This window comes from Pholis gunnellus (genome assembly GCF_910591455.1).
Source record: "Pholis gunnellus genome assembly, chromosome: 6".
NCBI classification, from domain to species: domain Eukaryota; kingdom Metazoa; phylum Chordata; class Actinopteri; order Perciformes; family Pholidae; genus Pholis; species Pholis gunnellus.
In genome coordinates, this window is record NC_136532.1 from 20,894,937 (window position 1) to 20,908,131 (window position 13,195).

Below are 13,195 nucleotides of genomic sequence, written 5' to 3' on the forward strand. Positions count from 1 at the left end.
CCCAGTAATGAGTTGTATTACATGCTCTGTGGTGAGCATGTCTTGTGTTAGGAGGCTGCATTCAATCCTTGCACCGTGAATGGAGGGGTAGGCTCTTTGTGTGTCTTTGAGGGGCACTGAATTGAAACGGTGTGCACCGAGTGAAGCTGATGAGGAGCGAGCGAGTCCTGAGAGGAGCATGTGGACGCCTGGCAGGCAGCAAAACACTGTAGCGTGTTTGCGTGCGCTTTGTGCGTAGACATGCATCCAACATTGTGTCTGCCAGTGCGCTCTGTGTGTTCACTTGCAGAGCTAGGCGGGTTTTTCAAGGAGAACGTGCCGCCGAGCTGGACGTAAGTCGAATCAGCCGTAGTTCCACGGTTTACTTATCCCACATTCTCAAGCGGCCTGCCAAGAGGTAGTGTATATCGCGTGAATGAAAATCTACTCCAGTCGACTCATTCATCACTTGAGCCTCTCATTGTGACCCTTTTACAAGGACTGGCGAGGGGCCTCGCTGTGGGCTAAGTGATTTTATGAGGCGACATCATCGGGCTCCGGTCTTATTCCTTTTTGTAGGAATGCATTTTCTACTTAGATGGCAACAAACTGCATTTGCACTTAAAACATATTCTGTAATCTTCTGTTATTTTACATACAAATTGCATCCCGGGCGATGCATTCATCATTGCTCATATCCAGCCCACTCCTAAATGAAAAATGTATCCGAGATGAATAATGGATCCCTCCATAGTATAATTTTGTGTTTCTTGAATATAGTCGAGAGTTCCTCCTCTGCGTTATCCTCTAAATTTTGCCACCTTGCCTTGGATGAAGTTTCAGTGGAGGGAGATATGAAGAAAAATTACTTATTTACCGCGGTTATTGTTTACCTGAGAATTGCTGCAATATGAAGCTTCCTCGACACACATAATATGTGGAAGATGCCGATCCCCCCCCCAAAAAAATAAAAATAAAAGCACACGGCCGTTGCAATTCACGGTGTAGTGACTTCAGGACACATTCTAACGCCAATCAATCACGCTCATGTGCCGTGCCGTGTAGTATCCTATACGTGTTCAGTCTGTGGAACAGTTGGTTGGGAGATGATAGGGTTTGCAGCTATAGCGAGCGTACACACAGGTGCCGCTGTAGTGCCAGTGTTGAGGGGTTCCTCTGGGGGCTATGGGTGGGCAGCCTTGTGTGAAGCCGGGAGAATTGAGGTTGAGTAGCTGAGCCCTCTGTCTTTATCTCTAATTACATGGTGAAGCTCGGGGAGATTGGGCAGAACTGTAAAGCCCCCACAGATAGCTTGGTACACCCCCTCCTCTTCCTGTAACACAGCAGGGTCTGGGGATGTGAAGCAGAACCAGGTCTGTTGGGGCTCTAATCCCACCACAGACGTTCTCCCCGGGGAGTCCCCGCTGTTCTTTCCTCTCCACAGTCTGCCACATTGCAACCCGCCGCTGGGGGAGAAGCACGCCGAGGCTCCGGCAGCCCACTCTGTCGTGCTCTACTTGCTCCTGTCGGTTTTTTGTCGTCCCCAAAGTTTCCCAGCCCGTCCTGGGAGACATGCTGACACCGAGTTGCAGATGGGAAGCGGTGGACCGAGGCAGCTGGTGTCACAACGTGGATTGGAATTCGCAGTTGGGATAAAATATGAAACAAATATGTCATTGTACATATGTTTTCCACAGTTTGTTCATCCAGCTGTTTCCTCGATCAGTCCCCCCCCCCCCTCGCTCCCCTTTGCCTTGCCATATAAACCCTGATAGGGCCGGCTGATACTAATCCATTATTTGTCCCCATGTGCCCAGTTCTTCTCCAGAGCGGGTCCAGTCACTTCTAAGCGTTTTCCTCTGTAGCTGATCACGCTGCTGGATCACTTATAACAGCTCTGTCTTCTGGATTTGAATGTTTGCACTTTGTTGTTTTGATGATTTGAGGCACCACTATCAAAGGGGAGCGCAGAACATACTTCACTACAAATGAGAAAAAGCAGAATTATTCCCAGGCAGTTAAGTGTCCTTTGATTCCTTTGCAAGTTTAATCTGCGGAAATCGATAAAAGGATGCATGTTGGGCTTGGGAGTCAACAGCAGCCGTGTTTGATGGGTAAACGGACAACCAGATGGATGATGTGGGGGAGCATTCATCTTTCTTTAGGCAAATTGGGCCGCTAGGTCCTGACTAATTGATTGATTGCTTGACTTGCTGATACAATCAAAGCCTGGCCTGATTTATGGCGATAAATCGATTGATTAATACGCTTTCCTGTGCAGAGGTGGATCCGTGATGGTGGTGAGAAGTGTGTGTGTGTGTGTGTGTGGGGGGGGGGAAGACACCTCCAAGTCACACATCCGTCTTGGAGCCGTCAGCCTTGTTGGTTTAGTGTGGTAATAAGGAAGGCCCGGATCTCCCAGCTGACATTTACAAAGAGCTGGTCGGCTGTGACCCGCTCCCTAGATTAACCTACACTTGTTCTCATAAGCAGCACTGATATTAAAAGATGGGGAGCAGCAGCAGCAGCAGCATCAGCAGCAGCAGCCGGGAAAAAGTGTGACTTTTTTTTCAGTGCACCGTTTGCATATATCATTAGGAGGGGAACAACGAAAATCAATTGCACATTCCAGAATAAATAAAAAGAAATATCTTGAGCAGCGTAATGCGAGGGCCTCTTGTTGACTCTTTCCAGATTACATTTAGCCGGGTGTTTAAACGCTGATTTACAGCAAGATGGAGTCCATTCCCCTGCACTCGCCTGCCTGTCTGCCTGGCCTGCTCAGAATATGAAATGGAAGTTAAACACTGTGAATCTCCAGTGTGGGGAGGAGGGCTCTGGACGTGTGGGCAGTGTAGCATCAAATAGATTGTGTTTCCTCCCGTGTAAACGCCTAATGTGTGCCGAGTGCTCTGACACAGATGAATGTAAGGAATTTGCTGTAAAGACTTTACGGCCCTTTTGAGAGACGTGGCTGGGAACCGGTAGTGTGGAACCTGCTCCACGCCCCCCCCCCCCCCCCCCCCCCCCCCCCCCCGTACACACGTCCACAAATGCACGTACACACTCGCGCGTTTGCACAAGTGCTTACACATGCACACATGTCAAGGCGCACAGCCCTCCGAGGAGAGCAGCTACATCAAACTGCTACGGCTGGCGCGGACATCGGGGGATGCTTTTTTATTTGCTGTGGGTCAGAAATGGCGGCCCTGATGATGTGATGCGAATCGCTCTCACGGACCTGCTCCACACTTTGTGCTCTGCTATGGCAAGAAAATAATCCCGGCGATTCTCCTGACCGGGCTCATCGTTTAATATACGAGAGCTACCTCCTGCTGCAGAACAGGGCGAATTATAAAGCGATTCATGTATAAACTGCCCTTTCAAGTGACTGCTCCCATTCTGCGGCAACGGAAACTCGTCTGCCAGATCTCGGAGCCTTTGTGACGGCGCTCAAAGCTCCCGGCTGCTTGTTGTCAGCGCCGGTTTTATTCCCACTCTCACCGCTCTATTTAGATCCATTTATTTTTGGTTCAAATGCTGTGAAAATGAAAGTGCGACGGAGAGAAGGAGGGTAAAGGAGCGTTGCCGCTCTCTCAGACAGGTGGCCCCGGTTTATGTCGCCAGGCCCCAGGGGCCCCCGCTAACCGAGTCTGAGCGAGAGGAGGGACCCGTCTCTCAGCGCTACACAGGTGGTGTGAAACGCAGCCCTCTCCTCCACACCTGAAATATTCAGATTCTTCCAGCGGCGTCGCTTTGATCTCGCTGCAATCGACAAGGGAGAACGGAGGGAGTAGGGGGGGAGAAAACAACAAAAACAAGAGGAAGAGCAGCACACCTGAGAGCGAACAGATTGACATTTCTTAAGAGAGAATAAACAATCGCAGGTTAGCAGCGATGCATCGCTCCAGCTCGTCGTTTCAGGTGAAAAGTGGGCCATCGCGGTGATGGCTGCATCTTCGGGAGCCTTCCTCCTCTCCCACTAACTGACCTCGATGGTGAGGCTTCACAGAGACAAATCCCCCGCAGTGCACTCCTCTTCCCCACTTTGACAGAAACAGGAAAGCAAACCTTGTTTAAGTTCGTACCATCTCTGCTCTGCTCCTTTTTTAAATGCGTCCCCCGTTAAAAAAAAAAACCCCAAAAAACTTCACTGGCTGTTTTCCTTGTTCTTGGCTGTGGTGAAACCTCCCCGTCGCTCTTCTACATTCACGTCTCCATTTGAGCCGATTGTTTGGCCGACTGAGGTTATCATGTCTTCGCTCAGGTTTCAGCGCACTAGTCTGCTAATGAATCATAGGACTGTGCAATTAGTCACCCTGCATGTACCACACAATGACAATAGACACCCTGATTGTAACCACAGAGTTCGAAAGGAGCAGAACAATGGTCGCCCTTAATGATGATAAATAAGGTGTTGTAATTGGCCTTCGTTTGGATCAGTCAGTCATGGATTGTAATTTGAAGTTTCTAATTGGAGGACATTTAAAGTTATTCATTGGATTCGGAGTGGATACAAGGTCGTTTTGAAAGGGCTGTATTGAGATGTTTCCATGATCTCTCTTGATACTCTTTTTAATAAGACTTGACAATAAATGGAAATAGAGCCTCCCTGATCGTACTAAGATGTGTTACCAGTATATCAGTGAAAAATAAGAGATATGTGTGTGTGTGTGCAAGTGTATTTAAGTGTACATGTTGGAATTAAAGAGAGAGAAGTGTTGACAAGTAGGCTGTGCTCTGGTGCATCAGGCGCCAAAAACTCTCGAAATGAAGCAGGGTATGACGAATAATGGCTGACAACACCAGTCACACCTTTTGCTGATGGTTGTAACGCTCACAGGCTTCTCCTTCCTTTTGTAAGATTTAGCATGCTGTTTGAAGACAGCCTGACTGACTGGGGATTAATTATTTTGGATGATTTATCAGACTTACCAGTCCAGAGTTTAGAGAGGTGTCAAAATTAAATGTGATTTTCCTCGTTGGAAAGTCCTCACAATCTATACGCTACCTCCATATTTCTGCACTGTGCCGTCAGTGTTGCTGCTGCCGAGTGGACGGTTGCAGAATGTGCAGGTAATTCGTTTGGGCAGGGATTTCCAACCTGGGGTTTGAGACCCCACAAGGGGCTCGCACGATCTGCCTGAGGGGACACGAGACAATCATCAGGATAGGAAACCAGAAGAAAAACATTTGCTATTAAGTATGGTATGTTTTTTACGTATTATTTGCTTAACGACTGACAATGCTGTTATTGGCTTTTGCTTAATGTCAAAGGAAATATTGGACATTTTGGGAAATACGCTTATTTGCTGTGTGGCCGAGAGTTAAATTAGAAAATCTCTGTTGAATATGAATAAAGTGCCACAAGACAGTTAGCTTAGCATTAGCTTAGCAGAGAGACTGGAAATAAAGGAAAACAGCTGCAGTTTGTTCCTGTCTTAACGCTAAACTGAGCTAACCGTCTCCAGGCCGCGACTTTGTTTTTGCTAGGACGGCGAAGGCGTGACCCGCCCTACTCTGCTTTTGATTGGCTAGTACTTGTTACCTTCCTTGTTGGAGTGGTTAGGTTTAGGCGTGAGGAGTGAGATTGGTCAGGGTCAATGGCCATAGCTTCATATCTAGCAGACAGACGTGAGAGTGGTATCAATCTAACTCTCCCACCATGTTTGGGTGTCATTTTTGTAGTTTCTTAGCGATTGATAGCAGACCTTTTCTGAATCATAATAGGGTCAAATCCACCCACCTGTCACCTCGCAGCAGGTTATAACAAACCCTCAGGATTACATGCAAATAGTATTTGACCCATGTTTGATTTGGGGATGGCGGTGTGGATCGGAGCAGCTCTAGATGAGCTGACGGAGAGTAAAAGGGAAGGAGCAGCAGTCGGTGGTAAACAGATGGAGGGAGATGCCAGGTGATAGCGGCCCCCCCAGTGCCTCCCTGTCAGAGGCCGCGAGCTCAGCTCACGTTCCTGGCACCGGGTCACAGAGGTTAGAGGCTCCTCCCGCCCAGCTCCTTCTGTCTGGACGGTCCAACAACACACACACACACACACACACACACACACACACACACACAATCACACACACACACTGCTGTTCTGCCCTTAACTGATATTCAGCCCAAGGAGGTCAGATAAGAGTTCATTTTGGATCTTTCATATGGACAGGCGCCAATGCTCGCTCCTCCATCCCCCCACCATACGGCTCCCTCCTCCCTCAGTGGCTGGGGGTTGGTGGGAGGGGGGGGGGGGGGGGGGTTGCCAGTAATAATGTTGAGGCCAGACTAGACTGCAGTGATTGGGGCCATTGATTGTGGTGATTTGATTTATTGATCAGCCCCCCCCCCCCCCCCCCCCCCCCCCCTCAAATGTGGCGTCTGAGATGCGGGGCTAATCTGAGGCAGCTATGGACGATCTTTTGCCTCACAGAGGACGGGAGGCGAAAAGGAATGCATGAAAGGAAACTACACTTATCTTAATCACACACTGGTCTCTGCTCTGCCTTTGCTGCAGCCTCTTGTGTGCGGATGTCAGCGCACATGTGTGCACGCATGTGCGCCCACCTGCTCTTTTGTGCGAGACCTTGCGTGTGTGTGTGTGTGTGTGTGTGTGTGTGTGTGTGTGTGTGTGTGTGTGTGTGTGTGTGTGTGTGTGTTTTTGCGTCGGTGTGTGTATGCGGTGGGGGGTTGTGAGGCAGTACAGTCACCAGGCAGAACAGAGTGGATCTATAAATTGATGGAATTCAAAGCCTCCAGCATCGATTACCATTATAACAAACAGCAGCACACAGAATGTCTGATTATTTTTAGACAAAGATTCTGTGCTCTCAGCAGCTATTCTGCTGATGCTGTCACACTTTCAGACATCTGCCTATGATTGCAATTAGATGGGATACAAAAAGAAAAATAATACCCCATCTGCATTTCCCCCTCTCTCCTCCTCCTCCCCATTTTTTTCCTCTTTAATTTGTGCTGCCCGAGCCCAGTGCACACAATAGTGATTTTGACTCAGTCTACCTCATTGCGGCACCTTGGTAGTTTTTTTCCCAGTTGTCAACATTTTCCACCATGGGCTGTCTTTGTGAAAGGCAAGAAAATAGCTTACCACTACAGATGTAATCAAGACGAGCTGGCTTTAATGAATCAATGTCAAATCTACTCCAACATAATACATTAGTGAGTCCCGCATTTTACCTAAAACATTCGCACGTGGACAGATTGTTACCGTACATCTCTCTCTGCTCCCGTTTTCGTCAAGAGCTATTGTCTTTGCCGGATTGGGTGATGAGACCTTTTTACTCTCTGTTTGCCGCTGTTGCCTGCAATCGGCGTAACTTCGTTCCCATCTTTTAAGTGAAGCATAACACACTTGACAACCAGCTTATGTTATGATCCTCAGTGCTTTGTCTTTGCACAGATGTGTTGCCACCGCTGGCCTCCGTTCTTCTTGCTTGGTTTATCTCTCACCCAATAGAGTCTGAAGGGACCACTCCCTGCAGTCTTTGCTGCAACACACTTGCATAAACCTGAGACCTCTTAACGCAGTGTGAACGGTTGCCTGTCAGATCATGTGAGGGCTCCGCCACAGACGCCCATAGCATCCATCTTTGGTCAGTGTCAGAGGGGCCGAGCCCACATTTGTAAGCTAAAGGACATGTGAGGCGTCGCTGCTTTTTTTTTTCTCCCCCCTGTTGTTCAGCAGTTCATTGAGCTTCAAGTCCATTTACCGACTGCCAACACGCTGCAGGTCTATCCTGTTAAAGCCAATAAGCTTCTTGTTTCTTGGTCTTTGCTTTTAAGTCAGAAGTCACCAATTGCTTTCCCCCTCGCAGATTGACTTGAACACGCCAGGACTGGGTCCTGGCTACAAAATCCCTCCTTCTCGTCCCTCCAGCCCCAATGACAGCTCCGCCCTCCCCAGGGGAAACTCATCAATTATAGCTGGATGTTTGACTGGCAGAAGCTTAATGACAGGAGCTCTGTATTGACCCAGACTGCCATACACTGAACATTTTTGTCCCAATCGTCCTTTTCAAAACCTGTCAAATAATTACTCGCCTTTTCCCCTTTTTAAGACATCGGAGGTATCTGCGTGTTCATGCAAATGATTCCGACGAACGGATGAAGGCCGGCATAATGGCGGGAGATAAGTGAATTTTTATCGGGGATCTCAAAGGTGCCCTGGTTGTAGGATGAAACGGATCACATCTGATTAGGAAGCAGAGGAAAAATTTTCTTTAGTATCTTTTGTCTCCCGAGATAGCATTGCGAAACACTACATCGCGGAGTTGCTCCCATCATCAATCTGAGCAAGACGACCAAAGTAGCAAACAGTCTGTTCTGCTTCACTTCCTTCCAGTGGGTTTCATTTGATGGGCTGTTGCCCTGGCTCCCCGCCCTCGTAATGGTCTAGAAACTGTGGGGGTGCTTTCAAAATAACCATGCCATTATGGTACCACTGTTCGGCTTGCATACAGGATGAGTATTCACCATTCTCATCAGCTGAGCGGCAATAAAAAGTGAACCCAGCTCTACAGCGACGGAGAATCACCACACTGTTATGTCTTAAGTACTTATAAAATCCACTCAAAGTCACTTCTCGAGGAATTTTCTCTTGGCAAGATTAGCCGGTCTGGGGCCATTTGAATCTAGTGGAGGTTGGCCGGCTTCTGAAAGCTCTCTAATCTCCAGGAAGGCTCATCCCAGATGGACTGTGAGGACTAACAGGAATGTACAAAGTCCTGTCGCCATACGCTTTACAGCCACGGCCCTTTTTTCAGTGACAGTATGTTTCACCAGGAATGACACATTTCCCAATAACCAAATGCATCCTAAACATTTGGATACTTTCTAAGTGTAGACCATTTATTTTACATTTGCTCTGCACATATTAGTGCACCATGAAGGAAAATATTAAAAGATTCACAATCAGAACACAACTCTATTTACACAATCTATGACCGAAAGGAACAGGGAGAAGAAGAAACTAAAACACTAGATGGTTTGTCAATTTGTTCCTTGACAACAACTTAATACATGAGAAAAAGAAAAATCCAGCCATACACGTTAATTTAAACAACCAAGGACACAAGTTACCTGGCGTGTCGTATTGTCTAGTTATTCTTTCTTTAAACATTTTCTTGAACTGAAAAACATTCATTCGTCCCTTTGAGTCATTGTGTAGAGAATTCCACAGTTCGACACAGACTACTGAACTACTGACTACCTACCACGCACTGGAATCCGCTTTGGCCCGCCGTCCACATCACGCTCTTGTGATGCTCATCATGTAGCGATCAATTCCTCAATTCCTCTCCAGCAGCAAGGCAACCGAGGTAGCGCACAAAATGAACCACTCCATGCTTTCGTACTAGTCCGCTGATTGTTTGGTCTTTACTGCAAAATCTCACCTCAGTGAGTAAGTGACTTGAGTAAGTCGGTTTACAAGGAAGTTGGCGGGCGAAATCGATCACTCTGCCTTTGCATTGGCAGCGGTACTCATAAAAATGGCCGCCCCTCTGACCATCTTGCTTTGTTGATTTGAATGGGAATGTCCGTTGTACTGCCGTTTTATTTCTATGGTGTAGAACTTCAGATTTTTAAATGACAGGAGCAGTGGTGGTAACCAGACGAAAAATACATTATAGTCTGTCTTTGTTACAAATAGGAAATATGACAAAAGACATGCAGTCTCTTGGGCTTGGTGAGACTTTAGGGTTCCCACTGTAACAAGGTCACTGTGACTGTTGACAGGAGGAGCGGGGGATCGTACTGCCGACCCTGTGATCCCTGGACAAATCCCATTAAAAGACCAAAACCAACAATAGATTGATCCTAATAACAAGTATTAGCTGTGTGGCCAAAGCCCCATACGGCTTATTTCTCACTTCTGGAGACTTTTTTGTTGTCACAGAGAGTTTAGGAGTGCAGTGCAGAAAGTCACTGCACTCGGCTGAGAAATAGTTCAAGCATGTTACTCTCTAAAACAACAACGTGGTGTTTTTACTCTTTAATTGTTCGAATTAAAAGCCTAAAATTAGCTTTAGAGGTGTTTGATAGCTAAGTTTCCCACTGCCTCTAGTCTTTATGCTAAGCTAAGCTAATTGCCTGTTCGATGTAGATTTATATTTAGTGCACAATATATCAATCTTCTCATCAAACTGTCGGTAAGAAAGTATAATAATAACAATATTTCCCTTAAAGATGTTCCCTCATTAAGATGAACACAGACTATTATTTTGAATTAATTGCTTGTACCCTCCTGGTGCCATAGATACGCACTATTGCACCAACTGTGTATCGATCAGCAGATGAAAATAGTCCCCATCAAATGCACTACTTATTGATGTTCAGTAATGTTTTGTAAAAACTACAGTGTTCCTCCATTGTTGTCAGTAGAATTGTTATTACTTTTAATGAATTGTCCACCGCAGCACGGTGTCACAAGGAACAGTTACTGCCCAGATGATATAAGCCTCGCTCACAGACACACGCTGTGGTGTTTTAGTGTAGCATCTCGGCTTATTGCGTTTCCTCTAAGCTCAGTCCGACTTTAACCACTCTCTGACTCGTCAATCCAGGGACTTGAACCAGCAGCCCTTCAATTAACGGCCTACTTCTCTGACCGACGGGCGGCCACCGTCCCGCGTGGCCGCCGCACCCTTCCATTTTCCCTCTTTTTTTCTTTTTTCTTCCTCGTGTGATGATTTATTAAATTGCCTTTAAGTAAGACTGCAGATTAATTAAAACACAGTCAATTTAATTTCCCGGCGTCGTATATAAATTCGCAGTGGTAATTGAATCCCCCCCACTTCACTTTTTACACTGTAACCCAGCAGTTACAAGAGAAGATCCTCATCAATTACTGACAATCGCAGTCAGAATGAAGAGGAGGTGAATGTACAGTTGTCCGCTGCTCAGTTCAGGAGAGTAGAGTTTGAATCTGTCTCCCCCCCCCTCCTCCCTGTTTGCTGAAAGAGCCGGGAATTGGATGACTGATCGATAATATCGGATTTGTGGATGGCATGCGGTGCAACTGAGTCCAGCATGAATGCAAGGTTCTGATGAAATGCTTGCTGCACAGACTGCTTTGAATAGTGGATCAGACATGTTGTCGGGGTGGAGCTCTCATTTTCGCACAGCAGAGACACGCAGAGAGGAAGAAGATGTGCATGGACATTAATGGAATAGCCATCAGGGCTGTTGTTGCAGCAAAAGGGTAATTTGGTTAAAGCTATGGAGGGCTGCTGTCATGTATTGAAAATCGGTGGCGGATCAATACATAGATCGGTGCAGGTGATGGGAGACGGATTGAATGGAGGGTGAAAATAGATCTGACCTGTGGTAATTACGACAGCAAGCGAGGCGTTTGTATGTTTGAATCAGGTCTCGGCCGGGCTTAAGAAACAGCCCTTCATTTCAGGAGGAAGCTCCATTTGTTTGCAAGAGTGTATGTCAGGTTATTGGGTCTCTACACGTGCCCCCCCCCCCCCCCCCCCCTCCGCTGTCTCTCTCACTCTCACTCTTTCCCCTCCCCTCTCTCCCCGCTCCCTCACTGGCGCTCTATAGCTGTTGCAAGCGTATTGATTATTTCAAATACTGATTATCTAAAAGGCCTTCTGCTACTGTAGGCATTGGATTTATTTTGGCTTAATTATTTATGGGCCAGGGCTAGCTGTAAGTATTACTGCTGTGAGATCATGAAGGATTACATTGTTAATATTCAGCAGTGTATTTTTATTTATGTACACTCTAAGCTTTACTGGATGAGCGTTGGCAGGCTCCCTAAAGTGCCGTCTCTCTCTCTCTCTCTCTCTCTCTCTCTCTACTCTCCCCCCCTCTCACCGTTCCCCTCTCTCTTTTGTGTGTTTTGTAGAGGGAGCTAAACTCTGTAGCGTCTGAGCTGGCTGGTCGACAAGAGGAGAGCGAACATTCCCACAAGCACCTGGTAGAGCTGAGCAGGGAGTTCAAGAGAAATGTCCCCGAGGTGAGTCTAGCACCCCCCCCCCCCCATTCTCTTAACTCCATGTGTTTTTTTCTCATCTTCACTTCAGCAGCAGCTGACACCGCCTGTGTCACTGCCGCTACTCGAGCCCCCGCATACACCTTTGTGCAGGGAATTATTTATTTCTTTTGTAAAATCTGCATTAGTGTATATTAACGACGCACAGCACTTGAGAAGTCAGGGTTAGCCCACTCGTCCTCTTCCAGTAGCTCCGTTAATATTTAAATGCTGCGGCCTTGCAGTAACGCCGGCCTCTGGCTGGGTGTGATGAGGGGCCACGGGGCTCATTAACTAACGGTAAGCACAACTTCGCTGCTTACTTTCAAACCTCAAAGCCAGAGCGGCAGCTGATATTGACATGTCTAACACAAACTGTATGTGCTGCTTTTTTAAATTTTAAATTTTAATAAAGACAAATCCACAGAAGAAGAAAATGAGTAAAAAGAGAAGAAGCATTTTAAAGGAGAGGTTGATATTTCTCAGTCTGTCTTAAAATAACGCTCTCAAGCCCAGGTGTGTTGAAGAAGTTCTTGGTCGCTGTAGTTGTTCCTTTTGACTACATCGGCTGCGAAGACATTTTTTTATTCCAATGAAAGAGATGAGCCACAACATCCGCACTCATTCTAAAGTTCAGCCCAAGCTAATTTGAGGCTTCAGCCGTCTGAGTTGGCCAAATTAAGTGGAGGTGTTCCAAAATTACAGTCTCTTTAGTAAAAGATGTGTTATTTCCCTCTGCTACACCTTAGAAATGATACCTTGTCTCACTCCAAATATTTTCTTCAGCTGAACTCTCTATTAGCACAGAATGAGTTCTGTGGATTTGGTCTCTTTCTGTCTCTTTGTGACCAGTATGAACAGGACAGTTACAGCAACCTTCAACTCTATCAGCGTACATATGGGCATGTGAATACTGTACTTTAACAGTCTCCACTACCCTTTTTTACACACCCCTGAATCTGATCAGCAATGCACATGTTTTAAATATTACAAAAACATAGATTTGTCCAACATAAATTGAACTAATTAGAACAACTAGACATGCAACTGGTGCTGCTTAGATCACTATCCTTCTGTACTCCACCTCCCTGAGCAGGACTCATCACCAAAGTTTATACTGAACTTAAAGGTTCAGCTGGTAACTTGTATAAAAAAAATAACTTTTTGTCGTATTTACTGAAACTGTCACTTTATCCTGATAGTAGTGCATGA

General features: G+C 46.5%; 1 protein-coding gene across 1 annotated transcript in view; it reads left to right on the forward strand.

The window, feature by feature from the left end:
* The window catches only part of cux2b (cut-like homeobox 2b), a gene marked incomplete at both ends in the record, with an annotated part of 86,063 nt that overhangs the window by 23,366 nt on the left and 49,502 nt on the right, over nucleotides 1-13,195 (forward strand). The window contains one exon of the mRNA XM_079160489.1: nucleotides 11,858-11,968. Within this exon, the coding sequence (XP_079016615.1) occupies nucleotides 11,858-11,968 (111 nt within the window). The remainder of the gene's footprint in view (nucleotides 1-11,857; nucleotides 11,969-13,195) is intronic.